Below are 26,925 nucleotides of genomic sequence, written 5' to 3'. Positions count from 1 at the left end.
CAGATATGGAAATGTTATATAATTTGCCCAAAGTCACACTGCTAGTAAATCCTAAAACTTCGGCAGCCTGACTGACCAGTCTTTTAACCAAAACATTTTTTTTTACCCACAAGACACAACTGGATTGAATTTGCTTTCTCTAGTGTGAAAGTTCATGAGGTACAGTGCCACAGACACAGCAGAATAAAAGGAGTGGGGTGAGGGGCTCAGAGATTTTCCAGTTTGTAGTAAGAATGTAACCACTGGTCATAGGAGCATTGGCTGAAAGCTTCCGGAAGTCAGGGATGCAGAGCTTGGGCCACATTGCTGAATAAATGAATATTAAGAAGAAAGGAAAGATATTTGCAAAATGAAAAAGCCTGGAGGAAGGGCTGCTTCTTCACCTTAACCAGAATCCTGGATTTCAAGGCTCCAGGATTACCTGGCTACAGCACAACTGAATTAGCAACTGAAGGGAATGCAGTGAACCCATGTACTTTGATCTTGGTAAAGCAGTTGATACAGTGTCCTGTGAAATCAGGATCCTAAATCAACTAAAGCTTATGTTGCTCCAAGAACCACACAAGTTAAGCAGGCTAGAAAGAAAAACACTGGCTACATCTACTAGTATGATGAAGAAAAAAGCCACAAGGAACAGAATTCAATCTTTACTCAAAAGTAACTTAGAAATTACACTGTTTTGATCAAATTTGCACATAACATTAATTTGGGAGGTGTGAAGAGCGCCAATGAGAGCGAGCCAACTGACTTAGTTAAATTAGCAGAGAGGTGAAGAAAAACAGAAGTTCAGTTTCATTTTTGTGTCCCCTTTAATTTGCAGGGAGTGGCTACGGACGTCCAGTGGGTAGTAACCACCTCTAGACCTAAAATGCCAAGACTGAACTAAGTAAGCAATAGCAAACAGATACATGTTTAAAATGTTAGGACTTCAGATCTGAACTTCACAGAGCATGATCCTATTATTTCATACACTATCAGTAAAGTTCTATGGGAAATAATATTCCTTTCAACAAGAGTTTGTTAGGAAAACCTAAAGAAAAGAAGGGGCTCAAAGGCTGAGTTTAGGAGGTCAGATGAAAAAGTCAGTGGCGTATGTATAATCTGGCCCCACTACAAATATGCCGTACAGGCAGAAGGTCATGAGAATGGTTTGCAAACACATGGCAGGATAAAGAACAGCAGAGAAGGGAGAGAGAAGCAAGCTAAAATTTGAACTAACATTATTTTTTTAAGCATAAATTATAATTTCTAATTTCTTTAATGTTGAGAAATAGCTTCTCCTTTGGTAGAACTATCTGTCTTCCCAGCAAAAACCGTATTTTAAATGTTAGCAGTCAAAAAACGAGAGTAAGAGAGGTCTGAAACATTTGAAAAAAAAATGACCTATATTCAGGCTGGGCCCCAGGAAATGTAAAGGTGAGCATCATTTCATGCAGCTCCTAAGAGATTGAAGAACTGCACTATTAGCTCTGCAGCCAACATGCAGGAAGAGGTTCTTGCCCAGATATGGGTTCTAAGTATATCCTAGCAGGCTTATTTATGGTAGAAAAGCATACCTTTCTAGAAAATAAAAGGCTCTGAAAGGAAAGAGTGTCACTGAATAATTAAAACTTTCTCTTTTTTTTTGAGATGGAGTCTAGCTCTGTCGCCCAGGTTAGAGTGAAGTGGCATGATCTCAGCTCACTGCAACCTCTGCCTCCTAGGTTCAAGTGATTCTCCTGCCTCATCCTCCCAAGTAGCTGGGACTACAGGCACCCGCCACCACACTCGGTTAATTTTTGTATTTTTCGTACAGTTGGGGTTTCACCATATTGGCCAGGCTGGTCTCTAACTCCTGACCTTATGATCCACCTGCCTTAGCCTCCTAAAGTGCTGGGATTACAGGCGTGAGCCACTGTGCCTGGCCTGTACAGTTATTTTTTAAAGTAAACCCCTCAGTATGTGAGCAATGCAGACAATGAATAACTTTGGGTATTTTCAGAATTAATGACAATAATAACAGCAGCAGCAGCTAACACCTGAGTGTTAACTATGTGCCAGGAACCATTCTAAGCTTTTTAGCCTATCCTCACAACCAACCCTAGATGGTAAATACTGTCATATCTTCATTTCATAGAAAATTAAGTAAGTTTCCCATGGTCCCATGGCTAGAAAGTCAGAGTAAAAACCTCAGCAGTAGACTCCAGAACTCGTGCTCTTCAAGAGACTGTCATTGAAGGAACAGCCCACAATAAAATCCTATATATTCTGCTGCCTTCTAAAAGAAACAGCAACAAAAAGGGAGAAATCTAGCACAGAGGTATAAGGATTAGAGCCATCCCACATTCTAGATTTGAAAAGGAAATATATGTAAAAAATTTCGGCCAAATGACAATGCTTGGAGAGATTCTTGTTTAATACTTACAGAGGACAAAAAGCAAACCATAAAACCTACACAGACAGATCTACCAGAAAGTAGGATGACTGGCCCCCTCCCACAGTTTAAAAAATCATCCACACAATGACAAACTCAAAATTAGCCTCAGCTCAGACCTTTTTCTAGAATGCCCCAATGCTCTCTAGAATCCTTCCCTCACCAGGCTGCCCTCAGAACCACCTGCAGGGGCCTTCAAAACACAATTTCCCAGGCCCCACCCCAGATGTGCACCATTGAAATCACAGGGGTGGAGGGGTGCTCCTGGAATCTGCACATTTAAGAAATTCCCAAGTGATTGTTAGATGTAGCCCAGTTGGCAAAAGCCCGCTGTAGACAGACTATCTACTTCCTCCATGCTATCACCAGAATCGCTGAAGGCAGAGATCAAGGTAAAACTATTTCCCTTCTCAAGAACCTTCAGTGGAATAACCTTTATTCAAAGGCAAGCAAGTAAAGTCTGAATTCCTCAACAGGCACTCTATTCCCCCTGTGATCTGTTCCAAACTACTTCTCTGGCTTCCTTTCCTCCTCCATCCCTCACTCTATCCCAGCAGCATTCCCCAAACACCTTCTGTACTTCTACATCTCCATGCTTTGCTGCTCCAACGTTCCCTCAGCTCTCCCATCAATCCTCCACCTGTCACTATCTTTGTCATCCTTCAAGGCCCTACTCAAGGTATTTTTCCTTGTGAGACCTTCCCTGATCTTTCCAATCAAAATCAGTATCTCCTTCTGAGCAAATGTCCAAAAAATTTAGCTCTCACAAGAATTACAACATATAATGCACATTGTGCTGAATTATACTAAACCATGCAGGTCTCCTCTTCAAAGCAGGAACATCATCTTACTCATCTTTCATATTGGGGATGAAAACGAGACCTAAGTCAAAGTGTAGCTCTCCCAGCTAGTTACTAGCACTGTAACCTTGAGTGGGTTATTTAAACACACTGAGCCTCAGTCTTGTAATCTTTGAAACGGAACACCAATGACACCAACCTTCACAGCTGATATAAGTGTAAAACATGAAACGTGGCCCACTGTGGACCACCTGAAATGCACTAACATAATAGCTGTTGTTAATATTTAGTGTTAACTTTTGTTTCCCATCCCACTACCATGCATTGCAGGCAAAGTCAATGCTCAAAAAGCATTTGCTTTTACTCAAAAAAAAAAAGCATTTGCTTTCAAATAAATGTTAAGTGATTTCTTAAAGTCCTTTATCCTTACCCAATCTTGTCCTGTGATAAAGAACATTTCATAATATTTCTATTCCTATTCTATCTGTACTCTCCTTTCCTTCAAAAAATCAACGTTCAAAATTCTGATGAACAAGCCCTGTCACTGTCTCTCCTACTCTAGCTTGGCTGTTTGCTTTGAACTACAGTAACCGCCTGCAGCCACAGTGTCGGTGCTCGGAGAATCGCCTGCTTCACCCTTGCAACAAACAGCACTTTGTAGGCAAACTGGAAGAGAGCCCAAGGTAGGAGGGGGGAAAACCAAGGAAAAGGAGTTTGGGCCAAAAACTGAGCTGACACCCACACTATCATTCACACTAGAATACAGGTAAAGGAGAGAACAGGAAAGGAAAGGGGTTCAGATCAACACAAACCTTCCCCAGCCACCTACCTCACCACCCACCCATGGAAAATGCATTCCAAGACTTACAAAGGACGTGCTGGTCAGCTCACTGCCTGATACACACGGCTATTGTTGTGAATAAAATACGGTCATATATAATAGCTTCTTATCCTCACCAAACCAATCCTATTGCTGTTACTATCCCCTCCCCCATTTACAGGAGATGAAACGCAAGGTCACACAAGTCCACAGAAGAGAGTGCTGGGACCAGAATTCAAGTCTTTAAAGCTCCAGATTCTAGGTCCTTCCCACTGCCTCCATATAAGTTGCAAAAAGCAATTTTAAAAGTGCTCTCAGAAGCTTGCCAAATCCACCAGTTGTAAAGGTAAAGGTAAAACAAGATGGGTTTTGTGCTATTAAAAACAATTCTGGCACCAAGGATGTGTGTTGTCACAGCAACACGGCTCCAACTGCAGCCTCTGTAATGATCAGTCCAGCATTTTAGTATGCTGTTCCAGGAAGATCCTTCAGTCAGCTTTCTGTTCCTCGATGGAAACTGTCTCCACAATTTCATTTCGTCATTTGGTTTGGGGAGGCAGTATCAGGGAAAGAGTATGATTTCCTTTCTTTTTTCAACCAAACTCTGATTTTGACTTTAAGACTGAGGTAATGTGGAAAGCAAAACAAGTTTCTAAAGCAAATTTGTGTTCATCATTGTGAGAGAGTTCAAGGGGCAATGACGCAGTCCTAAAAAGCACAGGTCCTGAAGCCATGGCAGCTTGGGTTCAAATCACAGTTCTGCCACCTCCGATAAAGACCTGGGCTGTTCGTGGTGATCGGGAGGTGCAGCTAGACTAGAGAACCCAGCCTTGGTTCCCTCTACTACAAAATGGGGCTGCTGTGAGAAGTAAATGAGGTAACATATGTAAAGTGCTGCAAACAGTGCCTGGCACATGGTGAAGTGTTTCCTATTCTCATTTCCAGATTAGTCACTAGGACTGGATTCTTTTTTAAGTGTATTTTATAAGAAGGTTAAACAAGACTTCTTATACAACTTGTTAATCCATAATGCCCCAAATGAGCACAAAGATTCTTTACAAGTTTCACTTCCTGATAGGATCTTCCAGGATTTCAGTCTGTAGGGTAGAGTCCCTAGAAGGCCGAGCAGTGGAATTTGAAGAATTTTTCTTCTTCCCAACAACAGTGCAAGGGCAAAACCTGAACCTATTCTCTCAGTACTACAAATGGTTTCCATAAGGGGGAAAACAATCCATAAAGATCCTTACTGCATTAAAGTAACAAACAGAAGGGAGCATTTAAAACTGCCTTTATTCTAAAAAGCAACCAAAGTATTAAAAACTTAAAGTTATACCAGTCTAGAAAGACAAAGTTCAGATCACACAGGGAGGACAGTCCCAGGACTGGAATAAACCTGCAGATGAATCAAAAGACCCGACCCAAATGCTGAAATTCCAGGAACAAGGCACTTAGATACGTGGGATGATTAAGAGCAAAATGCTTTTAAAAATCCTCTCAGACTAGGATTCTGCTAGTAGCGGAAATCTGTTCAAATATCACTCTCTTCTCTTTCAAAGAGGGTATACGTACAACAAATTACACAAACAATGTTGATTTGCCTCAGAAAAGCAAATAAAACTAAAGACAGGAACTCTACTGGGGTCACAGTAAAGGCCTGAGGTCCCATCCTGCACCAGAATACCCAGATGGTGGAGAGGGTCTAAAACCCAGGAGACAATGTCCTGCCGGTAGTGTGCCCTGACAGGGCAGACGCAGCCCCGCTGACACTGTTTCACACAAAGGGACCCTGGAGGCTAGCCCTACAAAAGCAAAACAAGCTGGTGTTCCAAACCATCTTTTTCCTAGGGACTGCTGTGATACCCCCTCAATGTCATACTTTGGGTAGGGGAAGAAAAGTGTTGCTTTGTACTCCAACACAGCCAACTTTCCATGATGCAAACATTTTCCAGCTTTCTTGGTTTACGTTTTGCTATTAGCTGTTCTTCGGACCCCTCTGCTTTATTTCACTCCCTATTTATTCTTTCTGACATAAACCCTTTCCCTTCCTTCTCATTCCAGTTCCGCTTTTGGAGAAGCCACATCATACATTAACATGATACATTAGGAATGGCAAAATAATAGCACTCTTTGCCCCCCACCAACATAAATTCTGTACTATTTCTAAATATTGGTATTTTTTTCTCTTTCTTCCTCATCTACCCCAAATCCATTTTAAGATATTAACAAATCTTCCCTTATCTTCTGGGGTAGATGCTCTCTTTACTCAATTCTAAGTGGCTCTTACCCTTCATTCTCTCTCTCTGTGTCCCACCTGTCTTCTCCCCACTTATATTCATATTCTACCTATTTCTCCCTAAACCTATTACTCCTCAGGCCAGACAACCTGTTCAAATGTACCCACTGCAGATATAATACAACACATTTAAAGGTCAGAAATTGTTATTAAAAGTGTGGGGCTTGGAATTTGCTTTGCTCTGCTTCATGTTTGGGGTTGGGGAGAAAAGGATGAAATCAAGTTTCAATTTGTGTCAATTTAATGTTTAAAAGTGTAGGCCGGGCGCGGTGGCTCACGCCTATAATCCCAGCACTTTGGGAGGCTAAGGCAGGTGGATCACGAGGTCAAGAGATCGAGACCATCCTGGTCAACACGGTGAAACCCTGTCTCTACTAAAAACACAAAAATTAGCTGGGCATGGTGGTGCGCGCCTGTAGTCCCAGCTACTCGGGAGGCTGAGGCAGGAGAATTGCTTGAACTCAGGAGGCAGAGGTTGCGGTGAGCTGAGATCATGCCATTGCACTCCAGCCTGGATAACAAGAGTGAAACTCCATCTCAAAAAAAAAAAAAAAGTGTATTGTGGGCCAGGCATGGTGGCTCATACCTGTAATCCCAGCACTTTGAGAGGCTGAGGCGGGCAGATCACCTGAGGTCAGGAGTTTGAGACCAGTTTGGCCAACATGGTAAACCACCTCTTGACTAAAAATACAAAAAATTGATGGGTGTGGTGGTGCATGCCTGTAATCCCAGCTACTCAGGAGGCTGAGGTAGGAGAATCACTTGAACCTAGGAGGTGGAGGCTGCAGTGAGCCGAGATCACACCACTGCACTCTGGCCTGGACCACGCACCAAGTCCATCTCAAAAAATATGTATATATATTGTGCTTTTTACTCAAACCCTATGCTTCCATTTATCTGGCCACTAAAGGACTATCTTCAAGGGTCTAAATTAAGAAGCTGTTTCCAGCCCACAAAGCTATTTTGTTTGGTTTACAGGAAGTTCTACAATTTTGAATTAGCCAATCTTTAAAATCAGATTTTACACAATAATGCAGATTTCTGGCTCAGAGTAAAAAAAAATCAAAAGATCTGGCAACATAGGCCCACACGTTCCCACACAGCAACAATGCACTGTGCAACAGGCCCACTTCAGACAGGCCTCCCACTCCTGATGACCCCACCCTGAGGACGAGTGCCTGTTGCCACAAATCATCTGAGGCACACTATTTGCTCAAGACCCCCAGGCTACTGCTAGTATCCAACTCTGATTAGCACAGAAATTACAGATCTAATTTCTGCTTGGTACAGAACTTACCAGGTATAAATAAGTTATAAGAAAAAGAATTTAGAACAGATGAAAGAGAAAATATTTTGGAACAGAAAAATATCTTGAGAGCTAAGCTAAAGAACAAGCGTATCTCTCTCTCACTCTGTGTGTGTGTGTGTGTGCACGTGCGCGCGCACATAGGAAGGGGGTGTTTTGGGCAAGATATATAAAACTACAGCCTACTTCCCAATTTGTACTTTATTACTGGCTAAACAGTAACATTAATAATTAAATTGTTAAAGTAAAACTTGAACAGAATAAATTCACTCCAGTGAAGAGATTATAATTCGGTATAATGAAGTATAATTTTACTGTATTTAAAAAATAAAGGAATGAATGAAATAGCCTATGACTATGATGTAGATATGTGGATATTTATTTATTCATTTACTTTGAGGATATAGATTTTTTAATTGAATATATTTATGGCATTTGTTCAGCAAACATTTGTTATAGCAGTTTTTTCAGCTAAGACATAACACCTTTGCAAAATTAGGTATAACTTTGCATGATATATTTATGTACAGTAGTTATTGTGGTAAGGTGAGATCTAACTAGGAGGAGGGTGCTTAAAATGTCCTTTACAGCTGGGAACAGTGGCTCTTGCCTGTAATACCAGTACTTGGGGAGGCCGAGGCGGGCAGATCACCTGAGGTTAGGAGTTCAGGAGTTCGAGACCAGCCTGACCAACATGGAGACACCACTAAAAAATTAGCTGGGCATGGTGTGAGCACCTGTAATCCCAGATACTTGGGAGGCTGAGGCAGGAGAATTACTTGAACCAGGAGGCAGAGGTTGCAGTGAGCCAAGATCATGCCACTGCAGATCCCAGATACTTGGGAGGCTGAGGCAGGAGAGTTACTTGAACCAGGAGGCAGAGGTTGCAGTGAGCCAAGATCATGCCACTGCACTCCAGCAGCCTGGGCAACAACAGTGAAACTCCGTCTCAAAAAAAAAAAAAAGATGTACTTTACAAGTGGCATTTTATTGTCAATATGGGTGACAAAAGAGAACAGGGCTAGAGAAAACACCAACACAATTAAGTGATTTAAAGTTACCCTCTGAATTCCAGGATAAATTTTCATTGAAGTAGTTTTACCAACAGGCTGATACTTCTAAGACCAATCTGGGACGACAAGAGCACTGGCCTGGAAGCCTACATGCTGGGGCGTCACTACAGCTCCACTCTTCAAACACGCAGCATCAACTACAGGAGTTACCAGGTACCTTTACAGCCCAAAACCCGATGTTCTTTTTCGTGTAGCAGAAATATCAATAGGTATTACAGGTATTATAAAACAAATACAAAAAATGTGCAGAAATGAGAAAGGGTACAGTAGATAATAGGTATATTTTATAAAATATTTAAAAGTCTGATTTAAAATATAAAAGTCTGATATAAAACGAGTCTGGTTTCAAATTCCACCTCTATGTGACATTGTTGCAAATTACATAACCTCTCCAGCCTTATGATCTCATCTGTAGAATGGAAATAAGTCTACCTTTCACTCAGAATTGTTTTGAGGATTACGTGAGAATGCACGTAAATTCCAGGGCATAGGTTTGGACAATCATTAAGTGCCTGATAGCTGTTATTATTAATAACTTTAGGTGTTCCGTACATTGTCCAACTACTTCTTAACGAGCTAAGTTAAAAACAAAAACAAAAAACTAGCCATATCTGAGAATAAACTAATTTTAAAAGCCTTTTCAGTAGAGTGCCATTGCAAGCATCATGGGGATGATTTTTCCAAGAATTTTAATTTTCTAATATTTCTTAAAATTGGGTTGGAAGCAATCAGTGAAAATAATTTTGACTGATGGCATTTAATAACCAGTCTGAAGAGTTCTTTCCTGTCTCCATAGCAGATTTTGAGAGGCAGCCTTTTTTTTGAGAGATTTTGAGAGGCAGCTTTCTGGCGGCCAATGACCATCAGAAAAAGGTGTCTTCTTGTACATCCTTTATCCTTGTTCTGTAGAACTCACTGCGGTGCTAGCTACCTGTTGACGGTAAGATGCAGCAATGGGATTTATGCGTTCCTGGGGAAGTGAGGCTTTCTCTGGCAATGTTCCTATTACCAGCAAGCATAAGAGGAAAGAAAAAAATGTTTTAAAAGAAAAAATGCTTGTAATGGAACTAACACCGTATTTATGAGCATTCCCCAATAGCAGGTGTCAAGGAATAGATACAGACATCTTGAAAACCTCAGATGAGTGGTAGTTCCCAGACTTTTGATTTCACAGGCCACTAAAATTTCTAAAGAAAGACTATCATAAAATTGCCAGCTTAAAACTGGACCTAGAAATGACACCAAAAAACCATCACCATCCTTTCATAAAATGAAAAAACAAACCAATCCTCCAGTAGGAAGGACAACCCAAGATTAAACAAATTAAAACAAAAAAACCAGACTCTTATAATTAAATAAACTTAACACTAAAGTTGCAACAGGAAAACTTGTTGCATTGTCTTTATTCTTCTCATTTTCTCATGGGCTGGTGAAACTGTCCTCAGGGACCCACTCCGGAAATGACTGCTCAAGAATGGACTGGGAGTTGGTCCCATCATACCATCCAGCCCAGGGTGCTCTATTTCATGGAGGCACCAAGGGTCATGTTGTGGACCAAGTGCTGTTTGGGTCACCATACCTTCCAAGAAGACTGACATATCCTTAAAGCTCCTCTTTTCTCTTAATAACCAATTATGGGCTTGCTGGCCACAAATGTTTCAAAACCATTTGAGGGTGTCTTCACTCAGTACCCAGCCTTTGTGTACAACTACTAAGATGGTGGTTCTTAGCCTGACTGAGCTGCACAGTAGAATTACCTGGAGGTAGCGAGAGCTCTTTTCAAAACTAAACTCCATATCGGGAGATTCTGATTCAATTGTCATAGGGAAGGGTCTGGTTGTATGTATTTTAAAAATATTCCCCAGATTGATTTTGATGCCAGCCAGGGTTGAGAAAAACCAAATTTCTTTGCATTCATTCTGAATATGTCTTGTAAAGCTTTAAGGTATACCTCTTCATTCATTCCTCTGGGTGACAAATACTAATAGAGGGCCTGCCATGCGCAAGGCACTAGAAAATCAGGAGAGAACAAGAGAGATAAATCCCCACCTTCGCCGCACTGACAGAGTACTGGAGCATGAAGACAGAAGGCAATTAAAATAGCACACTCAGGCTTATTAGAATAAAGTGAACTATCAAGGCTGCCTATGGCCCTATCCCCATGGTTTCATAGGCCTCCATACCATCTCCTCTCAGATGACTTTTTCCAGATACTAGAAATCCTAATATTTTTATCAGAAAAACAGATGAGCAAGGACCTTGCCCTCATGAAGTTTACACTGTAGCAGGAATGTCCAAACATTATATATATATATATCTTTTTTTTTTTTTTGAGACAGTCTTGCTCTGTCACCCAGGCTGGAGTGCAATGGTGTGATCTCAGTTCACTGCAACCTCCGCCTCCCAAGTTCAAGTGATTCTCCTGCCTCAGCCTCCCGAGTAGCTAGGATTACAGGCGCCACCACCACACCTGGCTAATTTTTTTTTTTTTTTAACTTTTAGTAGAGATGGGGTTTTACCATGTTGGCCAGGCTGGTCTCTAACTCCTGACCTTAGGTGATCCACCCACCTCAGCCTCCCAGAGTGCTGGTATTGCAGGCATGAACCACCACACTCAGCCCAAAAATCTTTTTGATGAAGGCTAGCAATTCATGGTGTTTGTTTTTCTGCAACAGCAAGTCGCGACAACAATGTGAAGGTATTTCCAGAGCCCCTCCCTTAGTTTATCCAACAAAATACCATCCTATGGAAATTCTGTAAATTCCCCTTAATATCTAACCTCCTATTTGCCCACAAGAAACTCACCTGCAAATCTTCTGATGACTAATACATCCTAGTGTGGTTTTCCTGAAGCAAATCCCCAGTGGTTAGACATTTCATAATCCAGAAAAGCTTACTGTCATCTGCAAACCTAGAATTCCACTGTGTGCTCCTTCTTTTAGATCAATTATGTAAATAAGCCCCCAGGGACCCCACTGTTTACACACCTCTAAGCAGAGAAGAAATCCTGATCCTTAGCCTTTATTGTGGTCTTTAAGGGAGACAGATTCTAATGCCTACTCTGTCACTACATGTGTAAACTTGCACATCACCTCCCTGTGCCTGGATATGCTCAACTATAAAATTCAAGGGTTGATCCCTTCCAGCTTTAATATTCTATCTTTCTACTCAAAATGACACAACTGCATCCTTAATTCTAAGGAGACTTCAACTTTGACACAGCCTTTGAAGATATAAAAGGACAGTAATAATCTTCCCCTCAAGAACTCTAACTATTCAGAAGACATCCCTTCTTTTCATAGGAATATCCTTCATCTCCAGAAGATACAAAGAGGTTTCACATGTGGACCGGTAGAGAAGGGAGACCAGGTAGACTGCACCACCTGGACAGGCAACACACTAACAAAGGACTGTGACACAATGGCCATTCATCACAAAGCGGTCACACACACTGGCTATGAGATTTGAAATTTTCCTCTAGCACTCCTTCAACACTGCAAGATAGCTACCAGCCAAATCAAGTAATTTATTAAATCTAGTTCCCTGGATAGATCTAGAGTATCTGGAGAACTTGGCACTAAGTTACCTGGGATTTCTTATCTGCCTGCTTCTGAAGACATCCAAAAATGGTAATTTCCTAACGACTTTGCAGTGAAGACTGTAAAAGTCAAGTATGAACTTACATCAATGACAAGTTGAAGCCCAGCTCCAAGAAAAAGGTTTGTCCTCTCTCCTTCCCTAAATATAAGGCTGTCACTAAGTATTTAAGGCATATTAGCAAAAAAGGAAACAAAGCTTAGCTGAGTGGGAACCAAGTCCATAGTTGATTTTGCCGGTTATACTACCTCCTCACAAATTTCAAAAGCAATTCTAATCCTGCAAGCTTCAGATTTGCACAAAACATTAAAAACTCTCTTCCAGATAAGCAAACAGAACTACAAAGACCCAGAGGAAGGAATACAGATTTCAGAAGCTTGGAACAGACTGAGACAACTTCAAAATGGTACCTCAGTTGCAAACATTTCAAGAGCTAAATGTCATGTGGCTTGGCATTTAGATTTCTCAGAAGCCCCCAAACTAAGGGCTAATTAGCCCTAGAACTCACCTCCATCACTCAATAATTCCAGCTCTCAAAAGGACCAGCAGTGCCCCAAACTACTGAGTTTCACATAGTACTAACTGACTACAAAGTTTTCAATAAAGTCATCCTCCATTCCTCGCTGATATAATTAGAAGACATAAATTCAAAAATGTCAAAGGCTAGAAGACAGGATCTAAATAAGTAGTAGGCTAACATTAAAAAGGAACAACAAAAAAAACTTCTCCAAAAAAATCTGCTCAAAAAATACAAAATGCAGCAGCTCACAGAGCAAATGTCGAGGGGTTTTGACTATCCAAAACACGATTATCTAATGACGAAGTCTGTGCTCAGCACTGCCTAAAAAACACCAAAGGCAGTTGTAGGCTTAAGGTGCAGTAAATAGACATTTTGGCTAGGTCTCAGCAAACAGCTGTCTCTGTTGGCCAGATCATATCTCAATTACATATTCAATTCCAGACTCTCCATGTGAGATGCTGACAAACTGCAAAGACATCTAGAAACTGCATCCCAATAAAAGGCTGTGAAAAGAATTGGGACTAGTTTGCATTAGGAAAGTTAAATGGGGGTAAGGGGACATCATACTGTCTTTGTGCATTTAAAGAGCACAGCAGCTCCAAAATAATGAAATCAATGGAAAAAAAATTCAAGGAGGCAGTCTTCAGCTCAAGTAGTAATACAACAAATAGTCCAAAGATGTAATAACATATCTTCAGGAGAAGTTGTTCACGGTTCCTGGTGTTATTTAAACAAAGGTTACCTAGCAATGGTTAAGAATTTACTAAAATAAATAAATTGGACAAAGGCCCCTCTAAAATGCCAATTCTGATTCTATGATTCCCAACTTATTCCACTATCGTACTGTGCTAATAGTTCATCTGCTATGATCTCCCTCGAAACTGCCCCTTTCTTTCAACTAGGATTTGCCCAGACCCTAATCACATCAGGCCTGAGCACAGAAGTCTCCTAGATCGGCTTCCTAAGCTCAATGTTATTATTCCTCCCATGACAAGCACTATCTCCTTTCAAGACCTTCTGAGATCTAAGGGCAGGGTTCCTCAACCTTGGCACTATCGCCACTTAGGACAGGATCATTCTCTGTTTATGAGGAAGGGGGCTGATGTCCTGTGCACAGTAGGATGCTTATGTAGCATTCCTGGCCTCTACCCACTAGATGACAGCAGTACCTGCCCCCTAGCTATAACCAAAAATGTCTCTAGGTATTTCTCAACGTCTGCTGAGAAGCAAAATTGCCTACTGCTGAGAGCCACTGGTCTTGAGGCAAATGATTAACATCACTGACTTATAGTTAAGTTTTTCACTAACTGGGTTCCCTCTACCCTCCTTTTTAACTCATTATTTTCTGTTCCACAACCCTGACCACTGTCAAAAGTCAATTCAGATTTCCATGCCTCCCTGAACATACTTCTTACACTTTCATCTGGTTCCACACACCCTGGATTTTAGACAACTGTAACTGTCTGCTTCTGCTAGCATCCTCATGTGTGCCTGTCTTATCTGCTCTCTGTGATTACTACGAGAATCCTCTCCTGCCTTGTTAAGATCCGACAGCACTCACTCCAGTTCTCTGCTTCCTGCTGGCATTCAACAAATATTAACTGGTGTTTCTTAATATGTCAAACACCAGCTCCAATTAAAAATAAGTGAAATCCCTTACAAGCTACCACTTCAAGAATATATAATCATGATTATAAAGTTCTGACAAACTTTTGACCTTTAATAGCTATTTTGTCTACAGTGCTGAAAATAGAATCAAGTCTAATTTCCAAACTATAGCTACCAAAACAACTTAACTATTTGGACAAGACAAACACATCAGAATTTTCTAAAATTAATTTTTAAAACTCTGCATAAAAAATAAGGAAGAGGGGCCCTAGTTTTTCTCTCTTTTTTTTTCCCCCATTAAACTTTAGCGATTTTGAGGAAAAAAAAAAAAAAGGCCAGTTTTGACCACGTTTTTTAAATGCTGGAAAACACAGCAGGGAGAAAATGATATGAATATGGCTCAATACTTTAACTGTTGCATCATATGCTACTCCACATGGTAATGGAAGGCTGGGTCATCTAAGGACAGTTTCCTCTCCAACCTTCTAATCTGTTAGGTTTTAATCAACACACACACATACACCCTCAATAAAAATGAAACAAATCTACGATAAAGTGTTCAGATATATAAATAAACTGTGCCAACTCAAGATTTTGGAATTTCTCCCTGGCTCCATCGATTGCTTAATCATTTTATGAGGGGCTCCATAAATAACCTACAGAGACCAAACGCCCCCAAATCAACTTTCCGTGACTCCTGTTTTAACCACCTAATTTTCATCTCAGATTTTTCCCTATCTTGCACTTGGATTTTAACAGGAATTTAGTTAGTTGGTGTCAAGACAGATGAAGCAAGAACCCCAACCCTGACCTAGCTGACAGTAGGTGGGTGGTCGCTATTTTTGGACTGTAAAAATAAATGCTGTCTGAAGACCCCCTTTACGGTATACAGTACAGGGTTCTTCCCACAGGTCTGTAAGAGGCAGAGAGGCTCCAGATGCTTTGACGAGGAAGGTCTGAATCACTGTCATTCTTGGCACTCAGACGGGCTCCTTGGTTGTTTATAAGGTAGACAGCCCTCACCATTAGGTGAGGCATTCCCTGCCTGTCCAGACTCTTCCAAAGTCCAGTACAGACCACGTAATAGGTGCTCAATAAACGCTGCCTGAAAGGAATTTTACTATTAAAGCTGCCAAGGAAAGTTTCCAGAAGTCAGCTCTTTAGTCCTCTCTCTCTTCCAAAATATGTCCTCATAGCTTTCTTTGTCCAACAAAAAAAATATTTTTCAAGATCCAAGAGCAGGAAATCTGCGAGGCAACGAGGAGCCAAATATAAGCCCAAGCGGCTCCAGCTGGGTCCTACATTCCACTAGGACTCCCCAGTATCTATTCCCCATTTCTTCCCCTTCCTCCTGAGTGCGCTCTCCCTCTCCTCTGGCTGTTTCTTTCTCACAACGCTACCTCTACACTTTCGGTCACATACACCCCCAACTGCGTGCTCCTGGGACCTCACAGCCCACCTCTCCCTCTCCAGCAGGAACCTACCTCTCTTCCCCTCGACCTGCAGCAGTTCTTCTTCGCTGCGGCTGGCTTTTTAAGAAATCAAAAAATCTCATTTATCTGCAAGAAATATCCCCCAGTAAAGAGGGACGGAAAGGGGAAGGTCCTATCAACCCTTCAGTAACCGGCGGTGCTGGTCCTCCGGGCAACCACCCCCAATTCTCCTCCTCTCCAAGCCCCTGGACAGGATTTGAGCAGAAGTCCCGCTCCCAAGAGCCCACGCCTCCAAACAAGCTAGAAGCGGATTATACCGGTACCCAACCCGGAGATGGCCCGCGGCCGGCTGGGTGCACCTGCGGGCCCCCAGCTCCCTCCCACAGGCGCGGGGGGCGGGGCGCGGGCCTTCATCTCCCCGCCCCCGCCCGCCAGGCTCCCAGGGCAGCCCACCCGCCACAGGAAGGAAGTGGAGGGGAGGCGATTCTGGAGAAGTTCAAGGTTCACCTTATGGACACCGGGCCAGCAAGGCCAGACACCAAACACCTACCTCCGGGAGGAACCAACGAAGCCGAAACCGGCTCTCCCCGCCTTTCCTATCGGGCGGAGGGAAGCGAGAAAACGGAGCGCGCGCGAGGAGTCCAGAAGCCAGGCGGCCGCACTCCCCTAGCGCAGAGCCCGCCGCCCGCGGCCGAAGCGGCCACCGCTAAGACAGCAGAAAGCGGAACAATCTCCCAGGCCCTGGCGGCTGCAAACGGGAGCCCACTCCGCTCGCCGCCACCTCCTCCCGACCCCCGGACGTCCCCGAATGAGTTCCCGGCCTTAGTCTCAGCTCGGGCCGCGGCGCCTGCGCCAGTGTTGCGCGCTTCGGCTCCACCTGCGCGTCGCCCTCCCTTGCAGCCCCCGGCCCCTGCCCGGAGAGGTGCGCACCAACCTTGGGAGGCAGCTCGGCCGCCGAACCACGGCTTATGCTGAGGCCAGAGGTGGCGGCATCACCCGCGGCGGGCGACGGCTGCACCGGGACGCGCCGGGGCGGCGAAGGCGCGCTGCGCCCTGGACCCTGCTCCCGCGGCCCCGCCCGCGGCTGCCACCTCGAAACGCGGCGGAGGAGCCGGGGCACCACGGGCGGCGGCAGCGGCAGCGGCAGCGGCAGCGGCGGCGACGGGAGCAGCAGCACATGACTCTGTAACGAGGGGAATTAGACAAAGCGTAACATGGACTCCGGGCCCGTGCAGGCGCTGTAGCTCTGGGACCAACCGCAGCCGGCGAGCGCCGCGACTGGCCCGGCCGCAGCCAATGGGGCGGGCCCGGGCCTCCATGTGATTGCGAGCACTTTCTCCGGTCGCCCTGCAGCGCCCGGCGGGGGTCGGGGCGCTTCCTCAGCCGATCTGGCCAGCTGACCGCACGGGGTCTGTGTGGCTAGGGAGGTGGCCCGGGCTTGGGGAGTGGCGGCGAGCAACTGCTAGATGCCGAGCAGGTGCTTGGGAGGGGAAGAACAGCAGCCTACAACGCCATCGCCGAAATGCTCTCTCTAGCGCCCACCTGAGTAGGGCTCCGGGCCGGGCAGGCGCTGTTGCCAGTCAGGTGCGAGGCAACGTCAGGGACCTTCACCCGTCCTGGGCGAGGGAGTCCGTCTGGTCGACTAAAACGCTGATAGTAAGACTTGGCGCGGGGTTGGGGGGTTGAATCCCGTTAAAAAGTCACTTAATCGCCTTCCAACTCTAAGAATACTTACCTGAACTTTAGGGCACACACAACTATTTCTTGGCATGGATAGTTTCCAGCTTCTTGTGTTCTGTCTGCTGTTGAAGCTGTATTGGAAAGTCGGTGCTTGTTTTTATCTGACTCCGCCCCTTCCCATTCTTTTCATCAAAAATGTCATATATCTGAAACAGGCAGATGAAAAGATTGTTCTCTGCTAAGAGAGTTCTGCAGCCCTATAGGCGCTATTGTTGTTGTAGGATCAAGGCTCGTTTGCAATCTTTGTGTGTGTGTGTGGGTGGGAAGAGGCAGGGGCCAAGAAATAATTTAAGGCGGGATGTTTGGAATTATTTGGTTCTGACAAAACATGTGATTCAATCCTGTGCTTCAGTATCTTCTTTTATCTGAATCCATGTGTTTCTGTAAACCATGGAAAGTCTCATCTGTCTTCTGCCAAGATCTCTCCATGTCAGCAAATGTTCAGTCAACATTTACGCAACATCTAAATGTTCTTAATAAGAATGCTGCACAGAATCTTATGGGTACTCAGGAAGGTGTTGGTTCAGAGATAGTGAGATATTAAAGAGAATGACTGTCTAGGGTTTCAGGAAAGGATTTAGAGAGGAGGTGATAGAACTGACCCTTGGATAGTGAGCAGTTGGCCATCAGGCATTAGACGTGAAGAAGAGCAGCCCAAACAGGAACATGAACAGAGAGATCCAGAATACACTCAGGGGAATGCCCAAGACCCTTTACAAGATGACACCAGATTCTGAGCCCTCAGCCCTTCTCTTGCTCCCACTTTTCTTCCCCGTCCCGCCTTGCCAGCAGCCTCTCCTGATGCACACACTGCTAAGAAGGAGGTATGCGGGCAAGGAGTGTGTGGCAAGTGATCTAATCAGTGTCAGGTTTGCTGATCTAAGAGACGAGAGGTCTTTTACAACTTAACAACTAGTGGAGTTATATTTTGATTGAAAACAGCCCACTATTATAATGAATTTGGAATGTTTTACTGTTTGTGAAAAATAATAATAATAATAAAGTCTTCTGTACTTTGCTCTTTTGATCTTCCCTGGGTTTTAAATTGTGATACTAGATTTGAAAAACATGATTTCAAGATTGGTATAAATTGAGAAAAGAAGTGATACTCAGAAAACAGTCAAACTGTGGAGAAATAGACATTCTCTCACACTTTAAATGTAAGAGGAAATTGGACAAATCCCTTTGGAGGACAGTTTGGAAATTTTTGATAAATAGGTGTGTTCTCTTTGAACAGGTAATTCCATGTCTAGGAGTTTGTACTTTAAGCATATTTGTGCAAAAATTATGTCACAAATAATTACACATGTACAAAAATATATATATTACAAGTGTCTTTATCACAGCATTGTTTGTAATAGTGAGAACATGTAATAGTGTAAAAATCAAATAATAAAGTTCCAGTAGGAAACTGTTTAAGCAAATTTTGCTAGATCTGTAGAAGGACACCTTAAGCAGCCATTAACAAAAATAAGCTAGATCTATTGGTACCTACATGAAAGGATGTCGAAAATCTATAAGTGAAAATAAAAGCAGGCTGCAGAACAATATGAATAGTATGATGCCATTTTGGGGGGGTATTTTGCATTAAGATATACATGTTATTAAATGTATGCTTCAGAAGAAATCTGGAAGCATATATAACAAGCTGTTAATGGTGATTATCTCTGGATGTGGGATTACTAGGGCCTTTCACTTTCTGTTATCAAGTTCTGTGTTTGAATTGTTTTTATATTGAGCACACATTACTTTGATGATCAGAAAAATAATTCTTAAAACTTAAAGGATTGTTTTAGTATACTCAGGCTATTATAACAAAATACCATAAGCTGGGTAGCTTATAAACAACAAATTGACTGGGCATGGTGGCTTATGCCTATAATCCCAGCACTTTGGGAGATTGAGGCTGGCAGATCACCTGAGGTCAGGAGTTAGAGACCATCCTGGCCAAAATGGTGAAACACCATCTCTACTAGAAATACAAAAATTAGCCAGGAGTGGTAGCAGGCACCTGTAATCCCTTGGGAGGCTGAAGCAGGAGAGTCACTTGAACCCGGGAGGTGGAGGTTGCAGTGAGCCAAGATCTTGCAACTGCACTTCAGCCTGGGTGACAGAGTGAGGCTCTGTCTCAAAAAATAATTTTTTTTTTCTTTTTTTGAGACGGAGTTTCGCTCTTGTTACCCAGGCTGGAGTGCAATGGCGCAATCTCAGCTCACCGCAACCTCCGCCTCCTGGGTTCAGGCAATTCTCCTGCCTCAGCATCCTGAGTAGCTGGGATTACAGGCACGCGCCACCATGCCCAGCTAATTTTTTGTATTTTTAGTAGAGATGGGGTTTCACCATGTTGACCAGGATGGACTCGATCTCTTGACCTCGTGATCCACCCGCCTCGGCCTCCCAAAGTGCTGGGATTACAGGCGTGAGCCACCGCGCCCAGCCCAGAATTTTTTTTTTTTTTTTTTTTTGAGACGGAGTTTTGCTCTTGTTATCCAGGCTGGAGTGCAACGGCGCGATCTCGGCTCACCGCAACCTCCGCCTCCTGGGTTCAGGCAATTCTCCTGCCTCAGCCTCCCGAGTAGCTGGGATTACAAGCACGCGCCACCATGCCCAGCTAATTTTTTGTATTTTTAGTAGAGACGGGGTTTCACCATGTTGACCAGGATGCTCTCTCTCTCTTGACCTCGTGATCCACCCGCCTCGGCCTCCCAAAGTGCTGGAATTAGAGGCGTGAGCCACCGCGCCCAGCCCCCCAGAATTTTATTTCTTACAGTTGGAGGGTGGCTAGGAAGTCCAAGATCAAGGCACTAGCAGATTCCACATCTGTGTGTGTGTGCCTTCTTTCTGGTTCATAAAGGGTGACTTATTGCTGTGTCTTCATATAGGGAAAGGAGTGAGGGTCTCTCTCAGGCCTCCTTTTTAAGGCCACTAATCCCATTCATGAAGACTCTGCCATCATGACCTAATTGCCTCCCAAATGCACCACCTCCTAATCCCATCACTTCAGGGGTTAGGATTTCGACATATAAAATGGAGGGCGGGGTGGGGACACACAGTATTCAGACTATAGCCTGTATAAAATTAGTAAGAAGTCTACTGTCTCTGGTCTCAGCCGCAGAAGCAAGATGACGAAGGGAACATCATCGTTTGGAAAGCGGAGCAATACGACGCACACATTGTGCTGCCACTGTGCCTCTGAGGCCTGCCACCTTCAGAAGTCAACCTGTGGCAAATGTGGCTACCCCGCCAAGCGTAAGAGAAAGTATAACTGGAGTGCCAAGGCTAAAAGACGAAATACCACCGGGACTGGTCTGGGGAGGCACCTAAAAATTGTATACCACAGATTCAGGTGTGGATTCCGTGAAGGAACAACACCTCAACCCAAGAGTGCAGCTGTTGCAGCACCCAGTTCATCTTGGAATTTCAATGATTTGTCATGTAATAAATGTTCTGGTTTAAAAAAAAATTATACAAAAAAAAGTCTACCAATGATAAATAATGAAAAATAACTCTGATCATCTGCAATGTCAAAACAAAAAACCAGCAGCCCATCAGCTTCCCCATTTCCACAAAAAAACAAACAGAACGGAGGCAGCAAAGGACAATAACTGATTTCGCATTGGGTTCAGAATGAAGAAATATGATGGAAAAGGAATCTGAGGCTACTCTAGACATATCTACAGAGAAACTCAGCTACTAGGAAGTTCTATTCAACAACAAATTACAGAGCACTTACTATCCTACTTATTATAGTTAAGAATTAGCAACTGTTTCAGCACATGGTAAGTCTGTATCACAATAATAACAACTAATACTTACATAGGTCCTCTTCCAAATACTTTACACATACTTTTAGTCTTCACAGCAACCCAATGAGATACTATTCTCATGTGATAGATGGGAAACAGAAGGCTTTAAAGAGGCTCTGTGGCTAGCTCAATACCACACAGCCTTTAACTGACAGAGCTAGATTTTTAAGTCAGGTGGCCTGGCTCTAGAGGTCCAAGCACTTAATCACAGTACTGTCTTAAAAGGACCGTGTAAGATAAATGCCATTATTTGTGCATCTTTTCTTACTAAGTATACTGATTCTAACTTGATTTATTCTTACCTAAACTATAGCATACTCCAAGACACTCAGTAATACTTTTTAATGAGGGAATGAATAATTGACTTTCCTACAAAAGAAGAATCTGAGCTCCTTGGAGAAGTGATTTTACATTCTTCCATTTTATCACCCAGCAGAGTGCCTAACATATGGTAGGCAATATGGGTTTCAATAATCTGTAAACATGTTTTTGAAAAATTGTGCAGCAACCAAACTTTATAAATTGATCTCAAATGCACTGAGGTGGCTTATGAGTTAATGTCATAATGAATTCCTTGTAAAATGGAAAATGGCCCTGGGGGAAGGGGCTAACTATGGATATATTGCATCGTCATACACAAATAAATGTACGATATATTTGCTTGAAAGTGGTAGTAATGCTGAAAAGCTTCAGATTATTTGAGCCTCTCTCTCTCACCTCTCTCAGTTTCCTCATCTCTGAAATGGGCATACTAATACATACCTCAGTTTATTATGAGGGAAAGAATTAAATGACATATGGAAAGGGCTTAGCCAAATGCCTCATAGGCATTGCTCAGTAAATGTTACCTAAGTACAACCACATTAAGTGTGACAAAATTTCTTAATCTCTTGTTGCTCTTAATAACATAATATGCAAAATCTAGAGCGCCTTCATATTGTCAGAAGACAGGAACTCAATACATATGGTGCTTTAAAATGACATGGTAGGAGTTCAGCCTAAGTAAATGGTAAAACTAATGTTTTCTCATTTTCTTTCCTCCCCCGTGCTACCTACTACTTTCATCTTCTTTCTATTCTTTGTATGAGTTAGACCCATTTCAATCTTTCTTTATAAGGGTTAAACCCATTTCACTTCTCAGACTTATTTAAACTCTTGTTTTTTGTTGTTTGTTTTTATTTTTCCCCTGAGACAGGTTCTTGCCCTGTGACCCCGCCTGGAGTGCAGCGACACCATCACCACTCTCTGTAGCCTCAACCTCCTGGGCTCAAGTGCTCCTCCCACCTCAGCCTCCCAAGTAGCTAGGACCACAGCATGCATCACCATGCCCAGCTAATTTAAAACCAAACATTTTTGTAGAGACGGGGTCTACGTTGCCCAGGCTTAAACTGTTAGCCTCGTAAGTAGCTGAAGAGGCTGTCTCCATTCCTCACAGCTGAGGAAATTGAAATGACGAAGACTAGCAATGAGCAGGTTGAAAGAGGAGAAACACTGTGGAGGAAATGGAGCTGGGCAGAGTGTTGGAGGTAACCCTCCATGAGTATGACATAAATAAGTCCAAAGAGGAAGGGAAATTGCTAGACTGCTATAATTAGAAATAATATGGTGAAACTGAAACTAGAAAAACTAAAGGTGCATGTCTTAACCAACCACAAAGAGAAGAAAGAAGTGGATCTATGCCTTCTACAATGGATTCATAGGGCTAGTTGTGTTGGCTTACTCCTGTAATCCTAGCACTTTGGGAGGCTGAGATGGGAGGATCACTTGAGGCCAGGAGTTTGAGACCAGACTGGTCAACATAGCAAGACCCCCTTCTCTATTTAAATAAAAATAAAAAATGTATTTGAAGAGTGGTGAAATTAGGATTACCTATCTAAGTGAGTGGGTGCTTCTTAATAGGTAAACATGAAATAAGTCTTTCCTTCACTAAATTTTTAAAAAAAGGAAATACACCAAATTCAACTGCCTATGAATTTATAACCATACACTCTGCCTTCCTGCATGCTTCTACTATGGATGGATCTCAAAAGAATCGTCTGTACTCATCGTCTCCAATTCACCCCCTACTCCCATCTTAAACTTAATTGAATCAGGGTTTTACTCCCAAAACGTCACTAAAACTGATCTTGCCAAGGAAACTGATGACTTCCACACTGCTAAATACAGTCAACAATTCTTGGTCCTTACTTGACCTCTCAGCAGCATTTGACACCATTGAATATTACTGCCTCTTCAAGTGGACTTCTCTTGCCTTTCAGGACACCCCTTCAGTGAGTTCATCCAGTTATATAGCTTTGAATTCCCTTTCTATGCCAACAACTCTGCATTTATATCTCTTACTCAGTCCTCTTTCCTGAGCTCCAGTTGGTGTTTCTGACGGCCTAGTTGGGTTTCCTACTTACATGTCTAATAGACATTTCAAACTCCACATGTTCAAAACTGAACTCCTGATTTCTCCCCAAAACTTGTGCATCCCACACAGCTTCCCCCAATACTAAATGGCAATTCCATTCTTCCAGTTGCCTGGGCTAAAAGCCCTGAGTCATCCTTGACTCTTTATCTATTGCAACTCATATTGAAATGGGAAATTCTGTTGGCTCTACTTTCTAAGTATACACTTCCACGGCTACCACCTTGGTCCCGTCCACCATCCTCTCTCTCCTAGATTAACTCATTAGTCATCTAATTAGTCTATGTGCTTCTGCTTCTGTCGTATCCCTCCCACACTCTGTTCTCAGCAGCAGCCAGAGTGATCATTTTAGCATGTGTCTGATTGTCTCACTCCTTTGCCTAAACCCTGTGATCGCTCCCATTTTGCTCAGAATAAAGCCAAAGTGCTTATGGTGACTTGTGAGGTTCTTATGTGATCTGCATACCACACCCCCAAATGTCATTTACTCAGAGAAGCATACCCGGACAACCAGATCTAAAATTGGAACGGACTCCCTGCCTATTTCCGTTCCTATCACCTTGCTTCATTATTTTCCTTTGGGCACTTATCACTTGCTTATTGTATTTTTTGTTTATTATCTATGTCTTCCTGCTAGAATATAAGCTTTTTGCAGGCAGAAAATTTTATCTATTTTGCCGACATGTATTTAGAATAGTGTCTCGTATGTAGTACACACTGAATAATTATTTCGTAATGAACTAATGCATTTATTTCAGGTTTCTAATCAATAGTAAATGCAGGAAAATTTTTCCCAGGAAGAGATTTTCCCACATCATCCTGTTCTCTGAGTTTTGTTAATTGAAAAGGGCATTCATATTCAGAGTTTCCATCATACATACCTATTACTAAACAAACATTTAGTCATTTACATGGCAGGAGAAGAAACTTAGTGAAAAACATTGCTATTTTTGCTCATCTCTTATACGGAAAAACAATCTAATCTGAGTTAACAAGTAAACAAAATTGCTAAATAGTAATTCCAAAGTCCTAAGTTATAGTCTAATTAAGGAAAATATTAAAGCAAAGTAACACAAGAGTGAAAAGAATAAGAGCAGATTCAACATTCATTTTCCTGTAACAAATTATTTACTTTAACACTGTCATGTTGTGCAGTAAGGCTGCCATGTATTCTAATTGGCTAAAATAAAAGAAAGGTTTAAGTGAGAATAAAGAACACAGATGTGACATAAAATAGCAAGTGGGAATCTTAGTTATAGTTTTGCCAATTCAAAGTTGAAATGGCAAAAAAAATAAAATAAAATCCTCGGGAACATCACCATAAGAAAAGAATTGAGCAATTCTTAAAAAATTAAAAAGCTCCCGAAGTAAACTGATTTGTATGGTCATTTGAAAAGAGGAAGAGTAATTGCTGTTTCCAAATGGAGAGTTGAATGTTTAGAAATCCACATGTAAATTACTTTGTTGGTGTGTCTCCTCATAGCTCTTGTCTGTGGGAAGAGAAGATGAGCACAGCCAGAAACCTTAAATGTCAAGATGAGGCTGAGCAGGGCCTGTGCTGGAGACTGGAATGTAGGAACAGGAAGAGGGAAGCCAGCTTGTGGGGTTTTCTTACTCATGGGTGAAATTCTGGCATTCTGGCTTTAAAAGATTATTATATCTGAGCATTGTTTGAAATTTCACCTGACTGCTTCTCAAAGCAGCAAAACCTGGAGATGATTTGAAAATCAAGTTCGGGCCGAGAGGTTGTAGCCATGGAACTAAAAGTCAGCATTATCCTAATATGAGTGGTTCCCTGGGCAACACAGATGCACAGAAGAAGGCAGCAGTCCTGTCTCCTGTTCCTGATCATTCTCGAAATTAGTGCCCTTGCTCAGCTCAGGTAGGGAAGTTAAACGAAAGGGGAGTGCGATACTTAAATTTAGGTGTCAATTTGATTAGGTTAAAAGATACCCAGATCGTGGTAAGGCATTGTTTCTGGGTATGTCTGTGAGGGTATTTCTGGAAGACATTGACATTTGAGTCAGTGAACTGAGTAAGGAAGATCCAACTTTACCCAATGAAAGCAGCACCATCTAATCAGTTGAGTCCAGATAGAACAAAAAGGCAAAGAAAAGGCAAATTCAAATTCCTTTCTGGAGCTGGGACACTCATCTTCTGTGCTTGGACATTAGAACTCCAGGCTCTCAGGCCTTCACACTCCTAGCCTTGCACTAACGGCTCTACTAGGATGTCAGGCCTGCAGCTTCAGACAGAGAATTATGCCATTGGCTCCCCTGGTTCTCAGGCCTCTGGCCTCAGACTGAATTACACTGCTGGTTTCCCCAGTTTTCCAGTTTGCAGAAGGCAGCTTGTGAGACTGCTTAGCCTCCATAATGACATGAGCCAATTCCCATCATAAATCCTCTTTTATCTGTCTCTCTATATGTACAGTTAGATCCATTTCTTGAGAGAACCCTTACAAATACAGGGAGCTGAGACCAAGAGTCTAAATCCACCAATCACAAGACTAGGTGACCAAGTATCTCCCATTCCTGAGCTTCTACTATATCCCCTGGAAGTTTATCTCCAGCACATCAACAGATAGTTCTCCTGCACCTTCCTCAGTAATATTTACCTATCTCCTAAAATATGATCTTTCTTCTCTCTCAAATGGAGTTAAGAGTTTTATGAGTTGACTACGTTAGTCTCCCTTCTCTTCTTGTGCGACACCTGGCTGACAAGCTGGAGACCCAAAGCCTACAAATGTGTTTTCACTGCACAGTGTTCTAAGATTTTTGTAATTAGTTGCTGATATTTAGTAATCAGGAGATTTCATATAAATGCCTAGATTTCCAGCACCTTTTACCATCCAAAACAAAGTGCAAAGTAGGGTGAGGAACAACCCAGAAAAGGGATTCTGACAGCTGTTTGAGTGATAAACATTGGATTGGTGTAATCCACTTGGAGAGGGGTAGAACTCAAAGCTCTGACACCTACCGTCACTACTGTGAACCGTTAACTGTAAGATGCAATCACATATTGCTTTTTATGTTCCCTGGTATTTCATGTAGGTTTCTTTTAACTCTCCCAATTAGGACCTAGACTCTGTTTTATGTTTCTTCAA

At 42.6% G+C, this 26,925-nt stretch overlaps 2 protein-coding genes across 3 annotated transcripts in view; one reads left to right on the top strand and one right to left on the bottom strand.

Annotated features, from left to right (window-relative positions):
• LRRC8D (leucine rich repeat containing 8 VRAC subunit D) overlaps positions 1-17,063 on the bottom strand; it is a 117,190-nt gene extending 100,127 nt beyond the window's left edge. Inside the window, exon 1 of one of the 2 annotated variants that reach the window (XM_012464828.3) lies at positions 16,798-17,063. The gene's annotated coding sequence lies outside the window, so the exon portion shown is untranslated. Of the gene's footprint in view, positions 1-15,914; positions 16,161-16,797 lie in introns of those variants that run through there. The other variant, XM_012464827.3, reaches the window with a different exon arrangement.
• A 194-nt stretch (positions 17,064-17,257) lies between these two features.
• On the top strand, positions 17,258-22,066 carry LOC110567285 (large ribosomal subunit protein eL37-like). Its single transcript, XM_064371741.1, has 2 exons — positions 17,258-17,519; positions 20,713-22,066. The coding sequence occupies exon 2, from the start codon at positions 20,726-20,728 to the stop codon at positions 21,107-21,109; it is 384 nt and encodes a 127-aa protein (XP_064227811.1). The 5' UTR covers positions 17,258-17,519; positions 20,713-20,725; the 3' UTR covers positions 21,110-22,066.
• Positions 22,067-26,925: the final 4,859 nt, after the last annotated feature.

Source organism: Aotus nancymaae, unplaced genomic scaffold (genome assembly GCF_030222135.1).
Source record: "Aotus nancymaae isolate 86718 unplaced genomic scaffold, 86718_ANA_hifiasm-v0.15.2.pri h1tg000007l, whole genome shotgun sequence".
Classification (NCBI taxonomy): domain Eukaryota; kingdom Metazoa; phylum Chordata; class Mammalia; order Primates; family Aotidae; genus Aotus; species Aotus nancymaae.
This window is presented reverse-complemented; position numbering and strand designations above follow the sequence as displayed.